The sequence below is a fragment of the Vicia villosa genome, unplaced genomic scaffold (genome assembly GCF_029867415.1).
Source record: "Vicia villosa cultivar HV-30 ecotype Madison, WI unplaced genomic scaffold, Vvil1.0 ctg.002954F_1_1, whole genome shotgun sequence".
NCBI classification, from domain to species: Eukaryota; Viridiplantae; Streptophyta; class Magnoliopsida; order Fabales; family Fabaceae; genus Vicia; species Vicia villosa.
In genome coordinates, this window is record NW_026706075.1 from 71,039 (window position 1) to 98,936 (window position 27,898).

The 27,898-nt window shown below is 36.4% G+C and overlaps 2 protein-coding genes across 2 annotated transcripts; one reads left to right on the forward strand and one right to left on the reverse strand.

Annotated features, from left to right (window-relative positions):
- Nucleotides 1–5,417: 5,417 nt before the first annotated feature.
- On the reverse strand, nucleotides 5,418–10,994 carry LOC131640125 (uncharacterized). The gene has a single exon (XM_058910529.1). The coding sequence runs from the start codon at nucleotides 10,992–10,994 to the stop codon at nucleotides 5,418–5,420; it is 5,577 nt and encodes a 1,858-aa protein (XP_058766512.1).
- Nucleotides 10,995–11,301: 307 nt separating this feature from the next.
- LOC131640122 (uncharacterized) lies at nucleotides 11,302–13,290 on the forward strand. Its single transcript, XM_058910527.1, has 5 exons — nucleotides 11,302–11,409; nucleotides 12,200–12,250; nucleotides 12,407–12,487; nucleotides 12,605–12,780; nucleotides 13,076–13,290. The coding sequence occupies exons 1-5, from the start codon at nucleotides 11,388–11,390 to the stop codon at nucleotides 13,172–13,174; spliced, it is 429 nt and encodes a 142-aa protein (XP_058766510.1). The 5' UTR covers nucleotides 11,302–11,387; the 3' UTR covers nucleotides 13,175–13,290.
- Nucleotides 13,291–27,898: the final 14,608 nt, after the last annotated feature.

Here is a 27,898-nt window from a genome sequence, read left to right on the forward strand (position 1 = left end):
ACCTGTAGATTTTTCCGCAGGTTGTTCTCCTTCCATATCTGCGATTTGAGACCGACCATTACCAACGTCAAACGATTATAACTCCTGCCCAGATCCACTAATTATGATATTATGAATTCAATGGTGGTGGTTTTGAGGTCTGAAACGACGCGTAAGCATGGATACGAAGACGAAGCTTCCTTGTGCCTTAACTATGGTAAATCCTGTTTCACGCACATAAACTCCCAAAAGATGGTTCTAATGGCTTCTGAACAACATCATAAGCTCAAAAGCACGGTTAGTTTGCATTGAGAACCAATAAATCATGACCTACTAATTTCAAGAACGTGAATAAATATGATGAACATGATGCCATTTTTATACACGTTATGAGACTTGGTTGAGAGTGTGTTCTTACTCTATGTTACCTGAGAAGTGGATTGGGACGATTGTTTGGACTTGAATGTGGCTGCAATAGGGAATAAGAATTTTGCAACTTTCCTTGAAAATTTGACAACTTTGAACCCTTGTTTTCTCTCCTCCTTTTCATCCCAAAAAATCTCTCCTTTTATGCTGAGTTTGTTGTGCTTATATATGGGAGAATTATGGTTAATAGTTTAGGAAAGAATCACTTGATTTGGATGGAGAAATTCGATTAAAAAAATATCAACAAAATCTTTCTATTTTGGTTTTATTCTTTCAATCTCTTCCCACGATTCCTTGGCTCCCATGATTGATATTGAAGTGATTAAATATTTGGTGAATGGTTTAATAAAATTTATTTCATTAAAATTTGATTTAATTTGAATTTAAATAAATAAAATCAAATATAAATAAAATAAAAATAATGAAATAAAATTTATATGGCCAATGGACTCCTTTTGGGCATAATATCACGTGGGGAGTTCAAACATTGGACCCATTTGAAGAAAAATCAAGATTACTCAATGTTGGCTTCATGCACTTTTCTCCAAAATTGCTCAACTTCGACCCTGCATATCTCTCTCAATTTTAACCCTATGAAGGTGTTCTTTATCATTTTAGAAAGATTAGAGTGTTCTCTAAATGACCATTTTGGTTTCATCTCAATTGAGTCTACCATGTTCACGTACCACTCTTTGAGAAAAAATGACTTTTTGTTGACCTTCAAAAGGACCTATAATATTCTGGCTCATATATCTCAAATGGTGCATTTCTTGAACTTGGGCCCAACATCAAATTTGTAGAGAATTTAATTTCCTTGAGAATGAGCTTTGGATGGAAAATTTCTGATGTTCCATGTGAAAGTTATGACTGGTCAAAGTTCAGTTGACTTTTAGGTCAAAACCCCTAATTTAGAAACTTTGAGTTTTGTTGATTTCTGAACTTTCATCGATGAATCATGATCAACCCTTGATTAAATGATGAATGATACTTCAAAATAAGGATGTTGACCAAAAATCAGGAATTTTGACTGTAGTTTGACCACAGTTGACTCTTAGGTCAAACTAGTCGACTGTTGACTATCTGAGCAATTGACTGAGCAATCTTGGGAATTGAAGCTTGAGCTTTGTCATAGAAATAGTTTGAAACCTTTGAGTCTTGAACCTTGGTTTGAGTTTGAAAATAAAAATGAGATGGGCAAATTTTGGGGTATGACATATCTCTTATATTTTCTTGTAATCTCTTGTAACAACTTTCTAATTATAGTGAATTGGACAGTTGCTCTCTCTCAGAGTAGATTGTTTGATCGAATTGGGTAAACAAAACTTCGTCTTTTTCTCGCCTTATTCTGTTATATTATTTGTGTACAGATTATTATTGTTGTAGACCATTTATTTTGGTTGCTACTATTCTTTTCCTCACAAATTGATATTGAATTTTGTCGTAATTCACAACAAAATTCACATCAAGTGGTGCAGTGAGTGTGGAGCAAGGAAGTATTGTTTACAAGTGAGCACCATGGTTAGATGAGAGATCGAGAAATTTTTCGGTAACAATGACTTCAGGTTGTGAAAATTTAAGATGCAAACAATTTTGATTCAAGAGAAGTGTATCGATGCTTTGAATAGTGAAGCATTTATGCTTGGAGGGCTTACACAAGTACAGAAGATCGAGATGTTGGATAAGGCTAGAAGTGCTATTATCTTATGCATGTGGGATAAAGTTCTAAGAGAAGTCGCTAGGGATAAAACTGCGGTTGCTATGTGGGCAAAACTTGAATTATTGTATATCACAAAGTTTTTGACTCACAGGTTGTATGTGAAACAACAACTCTATTCATTCTAAATGGTAGAGAATAAATCCATAGTTGAGCAGCTTACAGAATTTCACAAAATTATTGATGATCTTAAGAATATTGAAGTGAAGATTGATGATGAGGACAAGGTTTTGCTTCTGTTGAGTTCATTACCTAGATCCTTTGAGCACTTTAAGGATGTCTTTCTTTATGATAAAGAAGGTACTATTACTTTGGATGAAGTCCAGACGGCGGTGAAATTCAAAGAATTTTCAAAGTCAAAAGATTTGAATATTGAAGATCATGATTATTTTCTAATGGTTTTTAACACCATTAAAGAGTGGAGTAGGAAATACAAGGACGACAGCTGAACAACTATATCCTTGTGTATCTTTTCTTCTTCCCTTACCTCTTTTAGTTTTTTAGTATTCATCATTTTGCTATTGCTTTAAAGTGCATTATCACATTGATTGTATGTCATATAAGTTAGACTTTGCTTATAGAGTTCTATGTATAAGCTTAGGTCTATGGTGTATTGATCTTATTGAAACATCATGTGTTTGATAGTGTCTTGTTAGAACATATATGCTACGCGTTTTGAATTAGCTTTGTTAAAAGCTATTTCAATAGTCTTGTAATTGACCTGTTCTTGAAACAATCAAGTGCATAAGTGTTCATCATGTAAATATTTCATATATGTTAATTCATTGAGGTGCTTCTAAGCTCTCTTGTTTTTGTGTTTTGCTTATGCACTTCTTAAAACTCTGATTTCGATCATGGGACCTCATTTTTTTCTTCAGATTTGTCTAAAAGGAAAATGATCTATTCAACCCTCCTTCTAGACCAATTTGTGTCCATATTCTCACCCAACACAAGTGTGAAGTACCATAGACTAAAATCTATGATAGAAACTAAGTTCTAGCACTAGAAATTGAACATTAAAGAGAAGTTGAAAGAACTTGAATATGAAGGATCAGAACTTGAAGATCAAATTCTGAAGAGGTCAACTTTTGAAGACTGGATTTAAAGAAAGTCAACCTTTGAAGATCCAAACTATGAAGACTCGGACTCTAAAGAGGTCAACTTATAAAGATCAGAATCTAAAGAAAGTCAACCCCTAAAGATCCGGACTCGAAAGACTCAGACTATAAAGTCAGTCAAAGCGCTAGGATCAAGAAACTTTGATATGTCATTATCAAAATCAGAGAGCAATTTGTCTTCTTCTGATTACGTGAAGATCCAAATTCAGAGACAATAGAGATGAAACAAATAATTCTTTTTGAAGCTAAGAAATTTCAAATGACTTCTTCCAGGCATTAACCATATCAGGAAGATTTCCAATGTCTATGATGATGCTTCTCCAAAAGACTCCTTATGCATGAAGTCTTCTTCAACGACTCTCTTATGTTCCTCCATTTATGGAGCTGAAGATCTGATGAAAATTACAACACTGCGCCTTGACAACTAAAGAGCGGTTATTCTGTCAAAACAATAGCGCAAACTTAACTTAAGATTTCTTAGCACTTGTATATTCTGTGTTGTACTATGTTTATACCTCTGATTGTATATCAAGTGTAATAGTCAAACAATATTTCTTTCTAAGTTAGAAGTCTCTTACACAACACGGTTGCAAGCTCGCACACCATCAATATTCTAGAATTTTTTTCACAAGGTTGAATCAAGGACATAATGTGTTTGTGAATTAAGAAAACTCTCATGGTTTCTCTCAAGATTCTTGACATAAAGAGTATTTGGTTCTTGGTGAATATATTGGGTTAATCAATACAACTGAATTGATTAACACTTATCATCAATCAATTTTTAGTTGACAACTACCTCTCTCTATATTTTTTCTCAAAGAGACAAAGAAAAAGGTTTAAATAGATGCTAGAGATTAGACACATAAAAGGTGAAGAAAATCCCAAGATAAATTAAGTCAAATCATGAAGTTATGATTTGAATTAAAGATAGTAAAGTGAATAATTTGTTATTTTGATTTTAATTATGTTGCGTGCCTATGATTTAATCACACTAAAGCATGATTTGAATCACAAATGACCAAAGCATGATTTATGTTGTCTATTTTATGTTGTCTATTTTATACAAAGTTTTGAGCTTTCCATGAAAGGGGACAATTTTGAGAACAAAGGAAGTCGATATGTGCATACACAAGTCAAAGAAATCATCCTTAATTGGATTTGGAAAAAGACAATAGATTCTCATTCTTATATTGTCACTAATGGTGCTCTTACAAGAATTGATGATTTGATGATATGTTGTTGTTTCTGGTTTAGTTGTATTCCTTTAGCTTTTGATAAATCTATGTGTAATGTCTTAGATACTTCTCAAATATGGATGGGGTTTGTCCTATATCATAAGTCTATTGGTGTTTGTAATGTCTCTTGGCTTTTCTCTTAATGAAATAGCTTTTCCCATCAAAAAAAAAAAATTATTCTAACTTGTGATTAAAGCTCCATTCAACATTGTGACTTACATCAAATTGCAAATTTCTCAACTGTTTCTCTTAATTATTACTTTTATATTTATATTTATAATATTAATATGAGTAAGGATCCACTCCATTTTCTATAAAGAAATGGAGGATCCATTAATATAGATTTGTTTGTATATTACGCATATTACTATAATTTTCTTATTTTGTATCCAAAAATCTTAAAAGATATTATTTTGAAACAGAGAGAATAACAACATTGATTCCGACAAAATTATTTAAGCAAAATTGGCGTTATAACGAAAAATATTCCATCAAATCTTGAAATTGCTAGTTGAATGAATTGCGAGCATTCAGTCATGATGAGAAATATTGAAAGTAAAGGATTGGAAAGAAGCAGGGTTCAAGAAAGAAGGCAGTATAATATTGGCAATAATAAAAAATATAGTGAAATTAAGGAATATGTGAGGGTGAGCGGTCAAATAGAGTAGGTGTAAGGTAAAATTCCCACCGTTTTGGCACCCCTATATATTATAAGCTGATAACATCTCCCCCAAATACTTGGCTGTTAGGGTTACACTAAGCTAACAAGATCTAAATTGCATAAGAAGATAAAAACACACAAGAAATAACTTTTCAGATTTTCATTGCCTTCTACTAGCCAAAATTGCAACCAATATATAGTAGGGTTACAAGAGAACTATTGGGCCATGGGCCAACATACAAGAATTATAAAACTACTAATTAAAATTATTAATAGTACTCCTTTTAGTAATAAAAGTCTTTGAGTAATATAGAAGGCTTCTTTTCTCTAGTGGGCCTAATGGGCCGCTTCATATCAATACTCATGGGGTCACAAAGAACCTTGTCCTCAAGGTTCATAGAACAACTAGGATTTGGGTTCCGTGATTTTGGGCCGGAAGAAGAAACACGGTGGGCAGTAGGCCCAGTCTTTTTTTGTGGGGCAGATTTTTGAGGAGAAGAGAGTTGTTGGACAGCATTCAAACGGTCAGCGCAGGATTCAAGGAAAGGAGAGTTTTGAATGAATGGTGGGGATTTCGTGGCAGAAGATAATGGGTTTGGATGAGAACGCGTGGCGCCTTGAGCCTTGTGCATGTTGGAGTGTTCAGAAGACTTTGCGTTGGGAAGTGGAGAAACAGCTGGATGCACAGTAACTTGGTCACGTGAAAGGCAAATCTTATCACTTAAGTTCTCAAGAGGTTCACTAGGTACATAATACATATCTGAGGCAAGTGTATTAGTTCCCTTTTCATTTCTCAGATCCACCGAAGTCTCTCTCAGCAAGTATTCATTCCTCTTCCAAAATTTCTCAAGTTCCCCTGGTCTGCATGAAGCAAAGCATCGCGAAATGCCTTCATCGTGAGACGGAATGTTGAGCGCAGTAGTCCCATAGGTGTGTACAGATTGTCTCTCTTCAGGTTTTCTTTGCTCAGATTTGTTGAAACTCATTTGTGTTTTGAAACTTGCAGGTATTGAAGGGGTGACCGGAAGCGCGCAAGAAGGAAGCTGGTTGGTGTTAACAGGTACAGTTGCCGTCGTTTCATGTTTGCCTTCGTCCTCCTTGTTGATTTCGTTTTCTGAATCCGCTTGTTGTAAACCATCTTGCAGGTGAGGATGAAAATAAGGACGCAAAAGGGAAACGTGCACTACTGGATGAATACGCGACGATGATGGCAGATCCAACACATAGGCTACCGAACCAACACGTTTGATGACCTTGAAAGGACCAAAATAACGCTTTGCTAATTTTTCCGAGGATCTGTTAGAAACCGTGCGTTGGCGATAAGGTTGCAGCTTCAGCAAAACGAGATCTCCTTCTTTGAATGTGAAATCGGTACGTTTTCGGTTAGCCTGTTTCTCCATCTGAATACGACTCTTCCTTAGGTGCTCTTTTAACTCTAGTAATATTTTGTGCTTGCTTTCGAGTGATGTAGCCAAAGAGTCATCCAGGTCGGGGTCCGGTAGGAATGGAAGAACGCTAGGTGGTTCACGACCATAAAGGGCTTTGAAAGGCGTCATATTAATGGCAGTGTGAAAAGACGTATTATACCAGAACTCTGCAAGATGCAAAAATTTGTACCAATGGCGGGGGTGGTCACTCGCGAAGCATCTAAGGTAAGTTTCCAGAGATCGATTTACAACTTCTGTTTGGCCGTCTGTTTCTGGATGGTAGGCTGTGCTATATTTTAATGTAGTACCTTGTGCTTTGAAAAACTGTTTCCAGAATTTGCTCAAGAACAGAGAATCACGGTCGGACACTATGGACTTTGGGAGTCCATGAAGTCGTGTTATGTCCACTGAAAACCGAACAGCAAGATCTTTGGCGGTGAACTTTGTAGGCAACGCAATGAAGTGGACAAACTTTGTTAATCGATCACAGATGACCCAAATGACAGTATGTCCAAAGGAGTTAGGGAGGTGTGTAATAAAATCCATGGTCAGATCCTCCCAAACCTGTTCAGGTATTGGAAGAGGTTGCAGTAGCCCCTTTTTTTTTTGAGTAAGATATTTGTTTTGCTGACAAACTGTACACTGTTGGACTAATGTTTTCACCGCCTTGTAGATGCCAGGCCAAGAGAAGGATGCAGAGAGTCGAGCAAGCGTGGCTTTGACACCAGAATGTCCACCAGTTGGTGTATAATGAAATTCTTGTAACACCCGATGACGAAGATCTTGAATATCAGGTATAAACAACTTCTCCTTAAAGTACAGTAGTCCATTGTGAAACTTGTAGAAATTAGAAATGTTGCTTTCCCCAGTAGTCTCTTGAGCTAATGATTGACCTGCTGTGTCTTTTGCATAAAAATGACGGAGTGTGGCTAACAACTCGGGAATAGGGGAGGAAATGGCTAACAACAGACAATCAGAAGTGTGAAACTTTCTACTCAAAGCATCAGCGACCAAATTAGATTTGCCAGGTTTGTAAAATATCTCAAAGTTAAATCCTTGTAGTTTTGCTGCCCATTTCTGCTGTTCTGGAGTTTGAATTCTTTGAAGTAGGAGATTGCGCAAGCTTTTTTGATCTGTATAGATATGAAATTTTTGTCCTATAAGATATTGACGCCATTTCTTCACCGCTTCTGTAACAGCAAACATCTCACGCACATAAACCGAAGAAGCCTGCATTCGGGGACACATTTTCTTGCTGAAGAAAGCAATAGGATGACTCTCTTGGGAGAGAACTGCACCAATACCCACACCGGAGGCGTCAGTTTCGATTATAAATTGTTTTGAGAAGTCTGGCAAAGCTAGCACCGGCATGTCGGTCATTTTTTGTTTTAATTCTGTAAAGGCTGCGGCCGCCTCTGTACTCCATGCAAATTTAGTGAAACTTAATAGATCGGTGAGGGGAGCGGCGAGTGTGGCGTAGTTTTTCACAAAACGACGATAGAATCCGGTGAGGCCTAAAAAACCGCGGAGAGACGAGTGAGAACGTGGAGTAGGCCAATCTAACATGGCCTGCACTTTTTCCGGATCAGGAGCAACACCTCCAACTGAAATAACATGACCTAGGTAGTGTACCTGTTGCACTGCAAAAACACACTTAGGTAACTTCACTACAAAAGCATGAGACTCCAAAAGGTCAAAAATAACCTGCAAATGAATTAGATGATCATTGAAATTGGAACTATAGATTAGTATGTCATCAAAAAATACTAAAACAAACTTTCGTAAGTAAGGTCTTAGTAAATCATTCATCGCTGATTGGAATGTTGAGGGGGCATTAGTTAACCCAAACGGCATTACGAGAAACTCATAATGTCCGTCGAAAGTCCGAAAAGCAGTCTTATGTGTGTCTTCCGATGCAACGCGGATCTGATGATAGCCTGAGCGTAAATCTAACTTGGTAAAATATTTAGCACTGCCTAGCTCATCCAAGAGTTCATCAATGGTTGGGATTGGGAAACGGTCTTTTATGGTGACTGCATTTAGAGCACGATAGTCCACACAAAATCTCCACGTACCGTCTTTCTTTTTAACTAACAAAACTGGTGAGGAGAAAGGGCTGTGGCTAGGTTTAATGATCCCTTCTTTTAACATGTCTTGAATTATTGTAGTCATAGCGGTTTTTTGGGAGTGTGGGTAGCGGTAAGGTTTGACATTGATGGGTGATGTATTGGGTAAAAGAGGAATGTGATGATCATGAGGTCGGTTTGGGGGAAGTCCTTCTTGTGGGTGAAAAATATTTTGGTAGTTGGAAAGTAATGTTTGAATTTCTGGCTGCAGAGTTTGGGGGGGTTTAAACAAGGGATCATCAGTGGAAAGGCTGTTTGGTGTAGGTTCATGGTTTTGGAAAATCATAAGGTGAAAAGAGGCAACAGAATTTGTATGGATAAGATGTTTAAGTTGGTGAAATGTAGTATGGGTGGGATGGGCTGTAGGGTCGCCTTTTAAAGTGATGTTATTTTTTTTGTGGTTAAAGGAGATTGATGGGATGGAAAAATCTGCTTGTAAGGGTCCTAAAGTGCGTAACCATGCCATTCCAAGAACAATATCCGCACCTTCGATTGGCAAGAGATAAAAAGGAAGATGGAAAACTTCATTTTGTAACATGAGAGGAACATTGTTGCAAATACCTTCACATTGTAAGTGAGAGCCATTTCCCACCATGACAGAAAATTGAGTAATGGGGGTAGATGTGAGGTTTAAGTGCTGAGCGATTCTGGGTTGCATAATGTTATGTGTGCTGCCTGTATCTACTAGAATCATTACCGATATTCCACCAATCATGCCTTTAAACTTTAGTGTTTGTGGGGAAAATTGCCCTGTTAGGGCTTGGGGGGAGAGTTGAAAGTACGTGTCATTCAAATCTTGTTCTATTTCTGGTTCTTCAATTGTGTCATCCCCCATAGGTTCGCAATTCGAGTCATCTTCAGCCATAAGAATTAAAAATCTGCTAGTTGAACATTTATGTCCAATAACGAATTTTTCGTCACAATTAAAACATAATCCTTGGGCTCTTCGCTCTTGAAGTTGGGCTTGGGAAAGCTTTTTGATTGGGAATTTTGAGGGTGCTGGGATTTGTTGGGGTTTGGACAGATTTGGGACTTGGGTTGTGGAGGGATTTGTTGGTTTTGAAGTTGGGCTGGGCGAGTAGGGATTGGGCTTAGTGTAAGGATTTGGGAATGGTTTAGAAAATCTGGGTTTGGAGTCTTTTAGCTTGGATTCTATTAACTTAGCTAATCCAATGGCTTGTGAAATGTTGGTTGGTTTGTGAATGGCCATTTCATTGCGAATATCACTTGTTAAACCAGAAATAAAGCAATTCAAAATAGCTTCTGCCGGTAAGCCCACAACCTGAGTGCCTAATTTTTCAAACTTAGTTTGATAGTCAACTACTGAACCTTCTTGTTTTAATTTAAATAACTCAGCTTGATGATTATCAAAACTAGAAGGACCAAAGCGTAATTCCAATGCCTTGATAAATGAAAACCAATCAGTTAATAAATGACTTTGATGCATCCATTTAAACCAAGACAAGGCATCTCCTTTCATATAAAATGAAATTAAAGACAAACGATTTTCAGGTGGCATATTGTAGAAATTGAAAAATTGCTCCGCTTGAAACAACCAATCAAGGGGTGCAGATCCATCAAACATAGGGAGTTCAAGTTTTGGTGTTCGGATAGTTGGTAATGGTGGAATGTGGGATAAATTCGGATAAGAAGGAATGGGTGGGTTTTGGGGAAAGGCAAGATGAGGGGAAAAAGTGTGCTGTTGGGAAAAAGGAATGGTGTAGGGTTGGGAAACAGATAAAATGGTAGGAATTGGAGGGTAAGTCTGAAAGGGATGGGGAATATGAGTGTGAATGTTTCTCATGGGTGTTGGTTGGGAGTGGGTGTTAGAAAGAGTGGCAGACTGTCTAATAGGGGTGGCTGTGGGAGAGGAAATGTGAGGAAAAGGGGCTGAAACCCTAGGAATAGAAGAAGTAGCATGGAATATACCTGATGGGCTAGATGATCCGTGAACAGTAACGGATCCGGTAGCTGTGTCTGTAGCGTGAACAGTAGCTGCGTTAGAAACTGTTCCTGTAGCGTGAACAGTAGACGCGCTGGCAGCAGCAGCAGCAGCATTCTGTATTTCCTTTTGTAAAGAGATTTTGGTAAGGATGGCCATGAGAGCTTCATATCTAGAGTCTTCCACGGATTTGTCATTATCTAACCTTGTATGGAGGTTGGATAAATCAGAAGAGATGTGAGCAAATCTCTCATCCATTTGTTCTTGAGTCTCTTGCATTGCATTATTGAGGTTGAGGGTGGATATTTGGATAGCTTCTTCTATAATTTCTTTAGAAGAAGGGTTGGGTGGTTTGGAGGGAGCCATGGGAGGAATGAGAGGCAAGAAATGAAAGCACCAATGTTAGGGTTACACTAAGCTAACAAGATCTAAATTGCATAAGAAGATAAAAACACACAAGAAATAACTTTTCAGATTTTCATTGCCTTCTACTAGCCAAAATTGCAACCAATATATAGTAGGGTTACAAGAGAACTATTGGGCCATGGGCCAACATACAAGAATTATAAAACTACTAATTAAAATTATTAATAGTACTCCTTTTAGTAATAAAAGTCTTTGAGTAATATAGAAGGCTTCTTTTCTCTAGTGGGCCTAATGGGCCGCTTCATATCATTGGCACATACATAAGCCGAGATCATTTCTGCCACCTAAAATCCCCTTTTCCCTCATTCGCTTCTTTGCCCTAGAACTTCATCCATGGCTCGCCGTAGCTCCGGTGGTAATGTTCCGATCTTAAATCTTCTTTTAGCATTTTCGTTATTGTTTCCTGTTATTTTCATAATAGTCTTCCTTACCATTGTTATACTGTAATTTCGCCCACCATGCCTCCTCGTAGCTAGGGTTTTTTATGCTTTCGTTTTTTGTTAAATTGTTGAAAAAAATTGTGAATTTTGTTCCTTTTAGCTTGTATTTGTGAAATATCTGATCCATTATTTCTTGTTATTTTAGCTGTTTCTCGCCTCATGTATGAGAAAAGTTTTGATTTTTTGTCTGGTAATTGCTTTTTTACTTTGGTTGTTCCGTGGTTCAGGTCAATCCGCAAACAAACCCTACATAACCCACACATGAATTTATTGGGTTGATTTAGGGCTATAGGTTGGGTTAGATTGGTTGTGAAATTACCAGAAGCTCATATGAGCTTCTAACCTAACCTCTCGCATGCGCACACACACATATTTAGGGCCGTGTGCTGGGTTGAATGGAGTCTGAAATTATATTTAGCCCAACCTATAAAAATTGATCATCAACTCAATTTCTAGACTTGTTTATGTAAACCCTATTCAATTGGGTCCATAAAATCTATGACAGATATTGATGAAATATTATATGGCCATTAATATTGCTATATTTTTATTAGTGAAACTATTATGGTTGGTTAGATCAATAAGAATCATCATTTGGTGAATTGTTTGTATAAGATCTCGAGTGAGTTAATGATTAGACCACCTTTACTCTGCCTTCTACTTTTTCCAAATTATGTGATCCTATTGAATTGTTTCTTACGGTAGGAAGATCTGCTCGTCCTGCTCCACGTGCTGCACCAGCTCGCCCCGCTCCAGGTAAGCAAAACAAGAGCATGGCAAACTTTGTTACAACAGCATAGCTTTAAGAAGATACAATTCTTTGTTTTCCAAACAAGATATTGATTTTTTTTCCAATTGAGATATTGGGGGTACTCATTTTTTTAATAACACTGTCTCAATATTTTTGTGCAGCCAACCATGCTCCTCCTCCAGCTAATGTTCAGAGTGGCGGTGGATCTATGCTTAGTGGTATTGGTTCAACCATAGCTCAAGGTATGTAAAGCAATACAAAAGTTGTTTTTGCTATATGGATCAATTTTTTTTACTCACCATATGGATCCATATCAATATTCATGTTCTTGTTTGGTACTAAATTTCATATATTTGCAGGAATGGCTTTTGGCGGTGGAAGTGCAGTGGCACACAGGGCTGTGGACGCTGTTATGGGTCCTCGCACTATCCAACATGAAACTGTAGTTAGTGAGGCTGCTGCTGCTGCCCCTGCACCTACTGCCAACTCTTTTGGTGGTGATGCATGCAATATTCAATCAAAGGCTTTCCAGGATGTACGTTGTTTCCCTAGTCCTGTTATTTCCGGATAACACCTTTTGTTTAAATTAATCAATAGTTTTTAGTAAATATTTAATCTTCTGTTTAACATTTGAATATATGTCTCGAAATAACATATCAATCACATACCTTAAAAGATTTATTTTACACTTTGAATGATGTGGATGTGAATGAAATCTTTATATTTGCATTGAATCAGTTGTTATAAATCAAGTATCCCTCATGTTCATTGTGCATTTCTTAGTGTAATTTTTTGCTTGTGCTGATGAGGATCATGTTATGTCATTGCAGTGCCTGAACAATTTTGGAAGTGAGATAAGCAGGTGCCAGTTTTACTTGGATATGCTATCAGAATGCAGAAAGAACTCTGGATCCTCATTGAGCATGTAACTCTGTCTAAGATGTTTACAACTAGAGAAAGATATTAATTAAATAAATTTTTATTTAACTGGTGACAACTAGAGAAAGATATTAATTCAATAAATTTCTATTTTACTGGTGGCAAACTGGGAAAGTTGCATGGATGGATCTATTGTTTAATTTTTTATTGATACTTGAAAGTTGTTTAGTATGTGTATTGTTTTATTTTTTATTGATACTTGAAAGTTGCTTGGTCTCAAATTGCACCGATTGTCAACAGTGATTTTTATTGATGTTTGGAAGTTGTTTAATCTCAAATTGCCCTGTCTGTCAGCATGTTTGGATTTTGTTTGAATTTTGAAAACGTTACTATAATTCATAAACACCGATCTTTGGAGGACATGGATCCTCTTCTACATATATCCTTCTACAACAAAGAAATCAAATGTGCAGGGAAAAATTAAAGAAATAAAATGCTTTTTGAGAAAATTGTGGTAGAGGATTCAAGTCCATCTTTGAAATGGTTTTGCTGCTTGTGTTTGTGACTAATATTTATAAGAGGGATGCTCTTTCTATTGATTTTGCTGCTTGTGTTTGTGATTATAAATATTTATAAGAGGGATTGCCTTTTCCACCCTTACGCTTTATTCCACACCACATGAAAAGTCTCAAATGTTCTTAGGGTTCAGAGATATATCTTCGGATACACATTTTTCACATAAATTTAAGATGAAATTGTTGATAAGTCCTTGTTATTTTTAAATTTGGTTTGGAGATGTATCTCTGGATGTATTTTAGTATGCATTTTAGGTGTGTTTGAAGATGCATCTTCGGACATATATGAAGGAGAAATTCGATTTTCAAGGGTGTGGCATGCTCATATAAGGGTGGAAAGAACTTTTTCCAAGGAATGTTGAATTGTCTAATGTTTCTTCTTTTCTCTGGGAGGGAATTGCTAATCCCACACTAAGTGGTGGAAAAATTTCTGGAAAAATTTGAAAATGTTCCTCTGATTCTAAAAATGTATTTTTAAATCTATATTTGGTTTTACCAAAACATGCCCCAACTTAGTCTCATTCCAATTTTTTTAAAAAAATTTAGGTATTTTTGTACTCAACAATGTATTTTCAATTTAACAACTAAGGGACAATTTTGAAAATGTATTTATGCATTTTACATTTTCAATTTAACAACTAAGTGACAATTTTGAAAATGTATTTCTGTATTTTTAAGCGGGAATTTAAAAACAGGTAACCTTTGCATGTTAATAAAACAAAATTCTGCATGCTCTTCTTTCTAATGATCAAATACCATTTTGTCTTAAAACATTTACAAAAAATTCTTCCATCATTCATCGAAAAATTTGCATTCCAAAACTTCATTATTGTGTTTCATCATATCAAAAGGAGTAAAAAAGCTAAAATTTAAGGTAAAGAGCATTTATTTCATTCCTCATTGCTTACACTAATTTGGTTTTTAAGTTGAAAAAGTTACGTTGTGTCCGAAAATGCATTTTCGGATTTTAGATAAATCTTTACTGAAGTGCATTTACAGAATAATTTAGTGTTCATTTCAATCTGTTTTTGAATATTATTTTGTTATTGTTTGCATTAGATATGATTCACCTTGATGTTTTTTCAAACCTATTGTCTTTACGAATGCGAAACGTGTTGATGTGATGAGGTAGATATTGACAATCAATTTACAAATGGACAACATTTTGAGTTTCGTGATCATATGCTCCAATGGATTTGCACGACAACAACTCATCAAAGAGTTGAAGGACCATAAATAATCATACACAAGATTTTACAGGAAAAAGATTTTTTTTGATATAATTCATGAATTTCTTGTTCCTTGCATTAGGGGACCGACACTGGAGAAAAAATGGATGTGTTCCCTGAAATAAGTCCTCTTATAGGAAGTGCATATGAAAGATTGTGTATTTATCTGACAAGAAAGTTGTTTGGAAACATTTTTCCACAACACACCAATCCACCTAAAAATCAAATGTTCATATTATGTGTATTGAGTAACTTTCAAAAGTGCGACACCTTGTTCAAGTTTATTTAAAATCGGGATGTCCAATATCACCGACATCACCCGAGTGAAGAACTCATTCAACAAGGGAAGCTGAAACTTGGCTGAATCATTTTTTTGGATAAGATGCAATAACTCACCAAGTTGGCAAGATTGAAAGAGAAACAAGTAAACAAAAGTCAAAGGTAGAACCACCCATGTATATAGATTTAAACGGTGATACATGTTTTGATTCATTTTAGTTTTTATTCAACAATGCATTTATATAATTAGACATGTTTTGTATGTAAGCTTGTCTTAATATTAATAATGTAAAACATATACATTTTCGAAGATTTCAATATATGTTTTACTTTTCAAAATATTTCTCTATTTCCATTCTAAAACAAACCTTGTTTCTGAAATTGATTATGTGTTGGATGGTTTCAGAAATGCATTTCCGTAAGATTAGGACATGGTATCTAGAAATGCCTTTCTCGAATTCCCCCTAATACTTAATTGAATTTCGAAGGTCCATATTGGTCAAGAACTTACATAAATATGAGTCTCTCATCTCATATTTTTTTTACAAAATCACATTACACAAGAATGAACATCAATTGGCATGACACATTTGTCTACTTCACCGGTGTGGAGCTTCCATTTGCATTTAAGTTCACATAGTACAACACTTTTGAAGATCTGAAATCCATATTAGAGATGCTCCTACAATACTCAGACAATCGAAAAATTGTGAAGCTTAAGATCCAGTTCAATAACTTTGAGCTAAAGACAGATGCAGATTTAAGGGTTATGTGTAATACATTTAACACTTACAAAATAAAAGGTGTGATTGAGCTGGATGTGATGATTACGAGATCTATAGAAAATATTATGAAGATGTTGAAACATCCATCTTGATGTTGAAATGTAATGTTCGATTTATGTTAACGATTATCTATGTGTTTCAATTTTTTGTTATTAATGCTAATTTATCTCTATTTTATCATATGTTTCATTTTTGGATATGTTTCAGGTTCAGTATTTTTTGAAAATGCACTTCTGTAACATATACGGAGATGCATTTTCATATTAAATTCAATCAAATAATTGGGGCGTGACTAAAAAACAAACAGGTTGCGTGTGTTTGAGGTGTGTTCGAAGATGTATTTCCTGATTCTAGTGATAATTTTGGGTTTTCACTAGGATGAGGAAGCAATTCCCTACTTTTATATGTTAAATAATATCTCAAAAAAATTAATCATAAACCCTTCTTCTTATACCTGAGAGGAAGACACTCCTGATTTTTCATATTAACAAAAATATCCTTCTCATTATTTACCAAACTCTGGTTCGGGAGTTGATTATGCAAGGGGAAAAATTAGCACCCCTCACATCCGTTGTACTTAGGGGTGGCAAAACGGGTCGTGGCCTGCCGGGCCGGCGCGCACACCCGCCAAAAAATGGCGGGTTGGGTTGGGATTTAAGACCACCGCTCGCCAAAGCCCGCCCCGCCAAAATCCGCCGCCCGCCATACACGCCCCGCCATACACGTCCCGCCAAACCCTGCCGCCCGCCCCTCCTCCAAATGTCACTCTTTTTTTTAGTTAACTCTAGTAATTAAAATTCTTCATGGTTATTTTATACATTTATTTATAAATATATGTAATATTTTTTGAAGTAAATTTGTTAAAAAGTTGCTTTTATAAAAAATTGTTTTAAAAAATAAGTGAAAAGTTTAATTAAAAGGTAAAAAAAGCCTACTAATCTATTAAAAAAGTATAAATAAATATAGGCGGGTAAGCCCGCCAACCTGCCATCTTGGCAGGGCGGGCATGACTTTCATGCTCATTTTACTTGGCGGGCATGCCTGCCCCGCTCGTTTTTTGGCGGGCATAAGGCGGGGCGGGCAGCGGGCGGAGCGGGCGACTCGTTTTGCCACCCCTAGTTGTACTCAACAGAAACTGTTGTGATTGTTTTATGTGTAAGGGTATTATTTAGGTTTAGTTGCGATTATTGCTTTATTGATGGATTTAATTAAGGGGAGAAAATAAGTTTTTAATTAGTGTGCTCGCCAAGATTTCAAAATCCTATGCCTACATATTTCCGTAGTGCAATGAGAAAATCAAAGCATCGTAGTTCGTAGATAGAAAATAAGTGTTTCTTGGTTGTTTCTAGTGGACGATGTTAATATTCGCGTTCTAGAAGTTAAACGTTGCTTGTATACTCGTGCGTGGGAGGTTAAGCGTTTATTTGTATTGCGGCAGAACATAAATAACATGTCCTTTATGAGAAGTTTTTTATTTCCCTAAGGCGGAGAAATATGTTTGATTGGTTGTGATTGATTTTAAGTGGGAGACAAGCATCAGACCACAAGCTAAGTACGGTCGACAATCCAAGTACTTGGGAAGCTGAAAGGACAAGTGCGTCCAAAAATCTCCTTTTTTATCCCAAAAGTTTTGGTTATAAAATTTGTGAGGAAAATTTAATTATTGGTACTTAGAGGGAAACATGTATCTAACCACAAGCTTAGTACGACCGACAATCAGAATACTCGGGAAGCTGAAAGGACAAATACGCACAGAACTACCCTTTTTTGTCCCAGAAAGACCGAATTAAACTCATGTATTTTTAAGTGTTTTAAATGGAAGACAAGAATTGGTGTCAACAAGTACGTACGTACCATCCTTTTTCATCCAGCTTATTATAAAAGTGTTTTTGAAAATGACTTGACGTTGAATCAAGTGTTTGAAGTTGATTATGACAATTGTGTGAATTAAATGTAAGAGCTACTTGACGTTGGATCAAGCACTCACATTGCATTCGTTTAAGTTTGATCGGGATAACACTTGATGTTGGATCAAATCTATTTTATTCTTAAGGTTCTTTCTAAGTATTTTTTTATTATTTTAAGTTAATGGTCGAATATGGAAAGCGATAAAATTATTACAAGCCGTGGGAGAGGGATACATTTTGTCCAAATGGGGATAAACATATACCATACAAAATTAATCCACAAGCACAATTAAAGAATTCAAGAAGAAATCACAATCATAAGTCATGAATTTAGAAGGAACAATCAAGATCAAATGTAAAAACCCTAATCTCTAATTAATCCAAATTTTATTGTTACTAAAGAAATAATAATAAAATTAAGGGTTAAATATATTTTTAGTCTCTAAAAAAATGACCAACAATGACTTTTAGTCCCTATAAGAAAAATATTGACTTTTAGTCCCTATAAAATTACTTTTGCATGCAGTTTTAGTCGCACTACAAGGACTAAAACTGCGTGCAAAAGTAATTTCATAGGGACTAAAAGTCAATATTTTTTTATAGGGACTTAAAGTCAAAATTGAGATATTTATAGGGACCAAAAACATATTTAACCCTAAAATTAAATAGAGCAAATGAGGTGGAAAGAGAAAGCTTTTATAAGGGAGTTCGAACCATAAGGGAAACTTTAGACTCTCCCATAATTTTGAAAATCTCTACACAGTTTCTACAACGTTCCACTCTCTAAAAATAGGGCATCACTGCTTATATTAAATGGAATTAAATTTATCCATTTGAATGATTGATTGACATTCTCAACTAACATTTTTTGCTAATCTAGTGACATCTTGCAGGGGGGATGACTCATCCCTCAATTAGGAGCTTAAGCAAATAAATTAGATTTGCTTCAGCTAAGGGACTCGTCTTGCCTTAAAAAGGTGACCTTCAGTTGAGGGACTCGCCTCAAGACGTGGGATGTACTTCACAAATGAAATAAGCCTTGAAAACACTTCGCCTTTATAAAACCCTCGTTCTTAAGGGACTATGTAGTGTTATATTTGTGGCGTCTTAAATTGTGCCCCTCGCCACCGCAGACAAATCCTAACCACCATATATCGTAATATACCTACTAATGTGTGTGTTTGTGTTTGTGTGTGTGGAGGCGGGTGCATGCGTGTATGTGTGAAAATACAGGTCAAAATAAAAATTATATAATATTTAAATAATTTATATTTAAAATTTTTGTTTGTAACTCCTAACCTAAGTAAATATCTAAATTTCACCTCAAATACTAAAATCAATAGAGTAAAATAAACGCACACTTTTCACTTTTTAAATACAATAATGTTGTTGTTGAGGATTGAATATCCTCGTGTGATATATCATCCGAGAAGAAAAGTGGTGCACTTTCCATAACATCCTTCTTTATCTCACCTTATAAATAAAGATAAAACCCCATTTTTAGCCGTAAGATCACTTTTCTTAGTAGTAATAGGTCATGCATCACTAAAAACATTAGAATTTTAAGCATTGACTTGTTTTTAGAAATAAGATTTCAAGTGCAAAATTATCATATACTACCCAAAACTTGGCACTCTATGAGCTAAATCTAGTATGTTCCACACTTTAAAAATTTATCATTAAATAAGAAAGAAAAAACAAAAAATTTAGTGGACTATATCAATTTCTAAGAGAAAATAAAAGAACAGGTAGCAATTACTTCATTAATTTTTGTCTTCTTAAAAATCAAATATATACATTAAAAAAGTATAATATAATATATTATTGTTTTAAAAATTAGACTGTAGAATAAATCGGCAAAACATATGGGTCAAAGCTCAATCAGTTCAACCGATTAAATTGTGGTTGACCCACATATTAAATATAAATTAAAAAATTAAATAAATATATTATTAAACTTCTTAATAAAATTAATTTATATCATAATTTATAAAATAAAATTTTTAAACAAATATAATATTAATACACAAGCTTACAAAATAAAAAGAATACAATATAAGACCAAATAACAAATAAAAAACTAATTAAGGATGAAAATTTATATATTTATCCTAATTATTTAACTCGAAGCCAACATAATTTTTTCTCATTTCTTCCAAGACCACAATCAAGCTATCCCATGTCCACAAACATTACATCATTTCTTCATTTTCTATTTGCATTTACATTATTTAATGTCTTTCAATGTTATTCTTAATCTATCATCTATACAATTTTAAAAATTAATTATAATTAATTTTTTAGATCTAAACAAACAAAATAAGGGAAGTAAAATATAAAAAAATTGATTTTTTAAGTCGTCTAGTTCAGCAAAACCGATCTTGGTTCAGCAATTATTTTGGTTTTTTGCGGAAAAAATAGTTTTATTCCGATTTTATAGACCTAATGGTCTGTTGGTCCAAAACGAACCTGATTAAATTACGATCCGAGGTTCAACTGGTCGGTTCGATCCAATTTGTAAAACATTGAAATATATCTAAACCACTTAGGTAATATGACATTTAAGACTATTAGAAGATCTTTTTTCCACTTGTTGTAGAGAGAGATGCTATATTCTCTCTCTAACTTCGTAACGTGTTTTCCCTCTCACCCTTTAGGGTTTTGACTAGGGGCGCTTCATTTTCCAGATCCCTTTCTGGTTTTTTCTCTATTTCATAGTAGATCTCTCTTCTCTGAGTAGAAGTAGTCTGGGTCCTGTCTCCTTCGTGCTTGTGTTAGAGAGCGTGTTTGGCTATTTTTTTTCGGTGTCTTATCTGTTGATCTATGGAGAAGTGGAAAGAGATCCCCTTATCTAAGGAGGAGGAGGAAGGAGTGACGGTAGAAGGAGTGGAAATATGCGGGGAAGAAACATTCCAAAGAACCTTAGCGGGCAGGCTTTGGACGAATATCAGCTTCAACTCAAGAGCCTTCATGAGTACGATGCTAGGAGCTTGGAAGTTGAGGAATCCTATTGAAACACAGGAGCTTAGTAAAAACCACTTCCTTTTTCGTTTTTCCACCAAGCGAGATTTGGAAGCAGTGTTGAGGAACGGGCCTTGGAGTTTTGATAGGAACATCCTTGTTCTTGCCAGGGTTTCTATAGAGGAACAACCTTCAGAGCTGAATATGCATTTTGGTGTCTTCTGGGTGAGGGTGTACAAACTTCCTTTGATGCTTAGATCTGAAGTGATGGCAAGGACACTGGGGGGATTCTTGGGATGTTTGAAGAAATGGATATGAAGGAGGCGAACATAAATGGTAGATTCCTGCGATTAAAAGTCATAATGGACCTTAAAATGCCGCTGAAACGAGGGACAGTGGTTAGGTTTAAGGACAAGAATCTCCGCGTGCACTTCAAGTATGAAAGACTCCCCACTTTTTGCTTTGTATGTGGGCGTCTTGGACACCAGCTGAAAGACTGTGAATTAATAGGAGATCTTAGTGAAGAAGGGTTTGACGATATAGAGGAGAATGATTTACTTTATGGTCAATGGTTAAGAGCCTCCCCTCTCCCTAGTGTCAATGAGGAGGTAAGAAAAAAGGAGTCTAATTCAAGTTCATGAATCAAGAGTCTTTTCAATCATTCGTCTGGACAGAGTAAGTGTGAGGAAAGAGGGAAGGAGAAGGAAGGTGAAGGAGAGATGGAACAAATGAAAGAATCTTGTGAAAGGAGGAAGCAGATACCAATGATAGTTGTGCCAGAACCAATAGCAGTTCTGATTAATCTTCTGGAAATTGAAGTTGTTTCCGAATCCTTTGGTGCAATCGATATCTCCAACGTAGGCACAGGAAGGGGAGCATCTTCAAAGGGCAATGCAACAAAGAAGAAGAAATGGACTAGGAGACAATCTTCAAGAAAGCCATACACTGCATCAAAACATAGGATTGACTTTTAAATAGGGAAGCGGCAATTGGTTGACTTGATGTTTATTGAGGGCGAGGTAGATGGTTGTGGCAGTGGTGAGAAAAGGAGAAAAGGAGGTCAAGGTTCCATGGCTGTGTCCCCACAAAAGTTACTAGAGGTGGTGTTGGAAGACCAACACTGCCTAGTATAATGAAAATCGTTAGCTGGAACTGTAGGGGGTTAGGGAATCCCCTTACAGTTCGAGCCTTGCTAAGGCTCACTCATCTAGAAAATACCGATGTGTTGTTCGTTATGGAGTCTCGTCTCAAGTGTGATGAAGTTCAGAATATTAGATTTAAGGCTGGTTTTGAGGAGTATCATGTAGTTAACTGTAAGGGATTGGGGAAGGAGAGGGCTGGTGGTCTTATTTTGTTATGAAAAGAGAAGATACAATTTAACATTCTATCCTCTTCCTTAAATCATATTTCAGGTTTGATGATTGATGATGAGGATGGTCAACTGTGGAATTTATATGGTGTTTATGGTTTTTTGGAGGAACAGAACAAGAAAAAGACGTGGCCGTTGATTCAAGCCTTTTTCAGGGACGAAGGCGAAAAATCGATTGTTTTTTGTGACCTGAATGATATCTTGTGGGATCACGAAAAGAAGGGAGGCATCAGTAGAACCACAAGTCAACTTATGTGGGGGAGGCTTGCTGTTAATTCGTGTGGGATTGTGGATTTAGGGTTTGATGGTTATCCCTTTACTTGGTCTAATGGAAGGCAAGGAGATGATAGTACTCAGTGTTGTTTAGACTGGGCGATGGCTTCTCACAGCTTCATCAACAAATTTTCTCCTATTAGAGTCCATCATCTATCTAGGTTCCACTCTGACCATGCTGCTATTTGCATATCTCTCGAAGCTGAGCATACCCATATTAGCGGAAGGTGGAAGAGACCGCACCTCTTTCACTTTGAAGAAGTGTGGTGTAAAGATCCTAGGTGTGAGATACTCGTGGAACAGTTGTGGAATGATCCCAACACCAGAGGCCTTAACAAATTTGAAGGGCTGAAGAGTCTTGATGCTATGTTTAAAGAATATAGAATTGGGGAGATATCCAAGGAGCTCAGAAGAATTGAAGAACAGTTGGGGAAGGAGGTTTGTTGGGATGAGGGAAGGGAGGATATTTCTCGCAATAAGGTCTTGGAGCGACAAAGAGACAAATTGCTGCAAATGGAAGAAATTGTGTGGAGGCAAAGGAGTAGGGCTTTGTGGCTAAAGCATGGGGATAAGAATTCTAATTTCTTTCATGGGAAAGCGAGTCAAAGATTTAAGACAAATTCTATCAAGAAGATAAAGGATGAGAATGGGCATTGGTGGAGAGGGCAAGACAACTGCGAGCGTATTCTAGTTACATATTTTGCAGATATTTTCTCTTCTTCTTTTCCTACTAATATTGCAGAGGTTTGTAAAGTGGTGGAAGGAAGACACACGAATGATCACGTCAGGATTTCGAAGAGGTCTACACGGCTGCAGAGGTTAAAGCTGATTTGTTCCAAATGAGTCCGTTGAAAGCACCTGGGCCGGATGGACTGCCTGCCCTCTTCTTTCAAAAGTTATGGCACATAGTGGGACACGATGTATGTAAGTTAGTTCTGGATATTCTCAACAACCACAAGAGCCCTAGAATCATCAAAAGTACCCATGTCATTCTTATTTCCAAGTGCAAGAATCCTGCTAAACCGAAGGACTATAGGCCAATAAGTCTCTGTAATGTGGTTATGAAGCTTGTGACGAAGGTTATTGCCAACAAATTAAAGATTTTTCTTCCAAACATCATTGATGAAGAGTAGAGCGCATTTGTTAAGGATCGGTTGATTATGGGTAATGCTTTGATTGCAATGGAATGCTTCTATTGGATGAAAAAGAAGGTGAAAGGAAAGAAAGGTGTCATGGCCCTCAAACTAGACATGTCCAAGGCCTACGATAGGATTGAATGGGCTTTTATTGTGGAGCTTTAATCTTTTATGGGTTTTCCAAGAGCAATGGTGGAGCTGATTGAGAAATGCATATCCTCGTTATCATACAAAGTGCTGGTTAACGGTGTCCCCAGTAGAAGCTTCACACCGAAAAGGGGTCTCCGTCAAGGCGACCCCCTCTCTCCTTACCTGTTTATATTGTGCGCTAATGTTTTTTCCACTTGGCCTGAGGCACTTTAGTATAAGCTTCACACCGGAGAGGGGTCTACGTCAAGGCGACCCCCTCTCTCCTTACCTGTTTATATTGTGCGCTAATGTTTTTTTAGGTCTGATAAAATAAGCGTCTAGGGAGAAGGAGATTCACGGTATTTTTTTTGAATAGGCAATTATATTAAAGGAGCATAAGGGATGCTCAGCCCGATTACAAAAACCGGGTCCCCGGCCACAAACAAAACGGCACAAGTGTAGGAAAACCTTCCGGCACAAAGCTAACAACACTACAAAAAATGTTCTCTCCAGCGACGTGATACCCACGCCACAAAAAGGAATATCACGTCACCCCACATAATTTGCGACGTGAAAGAATACGTCGCAGGGGGAGAGGTGGTAAACTAGTAGTGTCATGGCATTCACGTCACTACTCAGTGACATGTAATTCACGTCGCTATATCCTACACACAATCCAACTCACAATTTTGGCACAGCAGACATGCAGCAGGTTTGCAGGGATGGCACAACTAACGGAGAAAGTTTGTGGCGTGTTTTTCATGCCACTGTTTAGTGACGTGGGAAACATGCCACTACAAAACAAACTTTTTTTTTAATATGCATCTAGCGACGTGATAAACATGTCACAAATATAGTGACATGTATATCACGTCACAAAGCATAATTCTTTTTAATAAAAAAAATTTAATTATTACTATTAAAAAAGGTTTTTATTATTAATAATGAATTATAATTAATATAATAAAATGTAAAATATAATTAATAAATAATTTGAATATTAATATTAATAAAATATATTTATTGAATAATATAATAAAATTTAAAATATAAGTAATAAACAAAATATAAATTAAAATTTATCATACATCAATTAAAATTTAATATGTTTCATACATTAAAATTAAAATTAAAATTAAAACTAAAACTAAAATATAATTAATATTACATAATAATTAAGTATCTCCTGGATCGGGAAAATCATCAAGATTTAAATCTTCATCATTATCTTGTTGATTTGTCGAGGCACCACCAACGCCAACATTTCCACCAAACATTTGATTACCGCTTCCATGAAGTTGCATAAATAGCCGCATTTGCTCCTCCATCTCCGCTTGCCTCTTTGCCATTATCTCTATTTGTCTTTGTTGCCCCTCCATCTCCGCTTGCCTCTTCGTCATTGCCTCTATTTGCCGTTGTTGCTCCTCTAATTGGGTTTTTAACGCCGTCTTACGTTGCTCTGACTCGCGTCTCGCCTCACTTACCGCCAATTGTCTTATTGTTTCCATCATTTGCGGGGACAATTGTGTTGGGCGTGACGATCCTTCCCCATCTCTAACTCTTTCAAATAAATTTCTATCACCACTTCTCAAGCATCCCGCCATACTTCCACCACCAAAAAAACATCCATTAGAACCTTTTCCGCCAATGACTTCATTCCAAATATGAAAATCAACATCTGGATGAAGCGGCTCTCCTTCTCTAGGAGTATATTTGGGATTAGCGACCAAAAATTATACAAGCAATTCTTGATAATCCTCCTACACATACAATAAAAATATTAAATATAAAACTTAAATTAAATTAACTTAACTAAAATAAAAATCAGTTGTCACGTGATTCTCATGCCACAACCTCAGTTGCCACATGTAAATCATGCTGCAACTTCTTAGTTGCCACATGAAAATCACGTCACAAAGTTGTCATTAAAATAAAATAAAAAAATCATAATGTAAATTGAATAACTTACCAAAGCTTGCCGTGTACGCTCATCAACATACTCTCCCGACTTTTTCGTCCGAGTCTCCTTAACTAACTCAACCATGAGTGGTTTTCTCCCCAACCTCTTTTCCTAAATAATAAAATTAACTTTATTTAAATACATATATAATAATTAATCAAAACATAACTTCAATATATAAGTGGTAGTAATTACCATGCGTCGCATATGTTCGTAGGTGCTTATACTTCCACCAGCATTAACGTGCCCACCTTTTTCAGATGCCCTCATTTTTTTGCCACTTTCAGACTTAGCTTTAAATTGAGGTGAATCCCAATAGACCAGAAGTTTATCAAGAGTGTCTTTTCCCATCCAAGCGGGATAACTACTATCACGTTCCCAACGCTTTCTAACACGTCGTAAGGTGTCAGAAAGTCTTTTTGATGCTCTAGTAAAAAAGACTTTTTTAACAGTCTTCTCGCTCAAAACATCCCATGTGCACTTTTCCTGTTGACATTAAGATAAACAGTTAGAAAATTATAATAATTTTTTTTAAATAAATAATAATTCAAAAACAAATTAATTATACCTTAAATTTTTTAAACCAATCATCCCTATTTGGAACTTCTCCAAATCTCGTCCAAGCATCTTTATACATTTGCTGAATCACAGCTCACACACTTTGCAGCTGTCCGGCTCGGAGTAAAACTAAACAACAATAATTTGAATTAGCATGCGTTAAATATAAATTTATATTAATAAAAAATTTATATTAATTAAAAAATTATAAATAAGATACTTACTTATTTCCGACAGGCGTAATATAATATCTGCCATCGACGATTTGAATCTCATCCGGATTATCGTCCCCCTGAAGATTATCGCCATCCAACAAAACATCATCCTCATCCTGCTCAATATCATCCTGATCTACCTCCACATGATCATCCCCGCCTGGAGGTATATGTGTGGTAGGTGAGGTACGTGACCCCCCTGTCTGCTGGAAGGATGGGGGCACCTGTGTCGGATGTGTGGTGCGAGATCCCCCTGTCTGCTGGAAACCTGGGGGGACCTGTGGTGGAAAGCTAGGTCCAGCACTCTGCTGGTACGAATAACTAGGTCCCCCAGTCTGCTGGAATGGAAAGCTAGGTCCCCCAGTCTGCTGGAATGGAAAGCTAGGTCCCCCAGTCTGCTGGAATGGATAGCTAGGTCCCCCAGTATGCTGAAATGAATAACTAGGTGGGCTAATAAAAGATGGAGAGGAGAGTAATGGCATAAGAGGCTGAGTGCTGGCCAAAGACATGCGGTCTGGCTGAGTCCGTGGGCGGGAAGATACTGGCGTCTGAGGTGAGTCGCATACCACTACCCTCGGACGTCTACCTTTAGTCTTCTCAGATTGGGGTCGCATTTTACCTATTTATATAGAATACGCAATTAATCAAATATATAAATATTCAAACCACACATTTTCATTAATATATATATCTTCATTAAAACATTCAATAGATGGTTCATTAGTATAATTACAAACACATGTTCTCATTAATATACATCATTATCATTATCATTATCATCATGCTCTTCATCCATATCATTCTCATTATCATTATTCTCTTCATCCATATCATTCTCGTCATCTGATGTGACATTCTCATCATGCTCTCCGTCGATATTATCTTCAACCAATAATATAGACGCATCAACTTCATACCTCTCAACTGTTGTATCAGACAAACTTGTAATTTGTTCAACTGCAATCACCTCATTAATTGGTTCAACTTCATCAACTTGGAAAGGAAGATCTTCCACTAGATCGCCACTTTCAATATGGGCCAAAGGTTTTGTTTTAATTACAACACAACACCCTCGTTTACGTGGCACAAATGAAGGATAAGGAACATAATAAACTTGCCTAACAACATGTGACATTATGAAAGGGTCATACTGTTTGTACCTTCGGCCCATTTGAATCTCAACAGTACCATATGTCTTGTCTATTTTTGTGCCTCTAGTTGGATCATACCATTCACAATAAAATAAGACAACTTTATTTTCGGAGTCCAAGTAATTGTATTCCAACTCGTAGATATGTTTAACAAAGCCATAGAAGTCATCTTCACCCCCATCAGTAACTCCTTTTACAAATACACCACTGTTTTTTGTTTTTTTCCCTTCAGTCCAAGTCTCTGTGA

Coding starts and splice junctions, on each gene's coding strand:
- LOC131640125 (XM_058910529.1), bottom strand. CDS start 10,994: ATGGCTCCCTCCAAACCACCCAACCCTTCTTCTAAAGAAATTATAGAA.
- LOC131640122 (XM_058910527.1), top strand. CDS start 11,388: ATGGCTCGCCGTAGCTCCGGTG. Junction 11,410..12,199: donor GGCTCGCCGTAGCTCCGGTG/GTAATGTTCCGA, acceptor TTCTTACGGTAG/GAAGATCTGCTCGTCCTGCT. Junction 12,781..13,075: donor AATCAAAGGCTTTCCAGGAT/GTACGTTGTTTC, acceptor ATGTCATTGCAG/TGCCTGAACAATTTTGGAAG.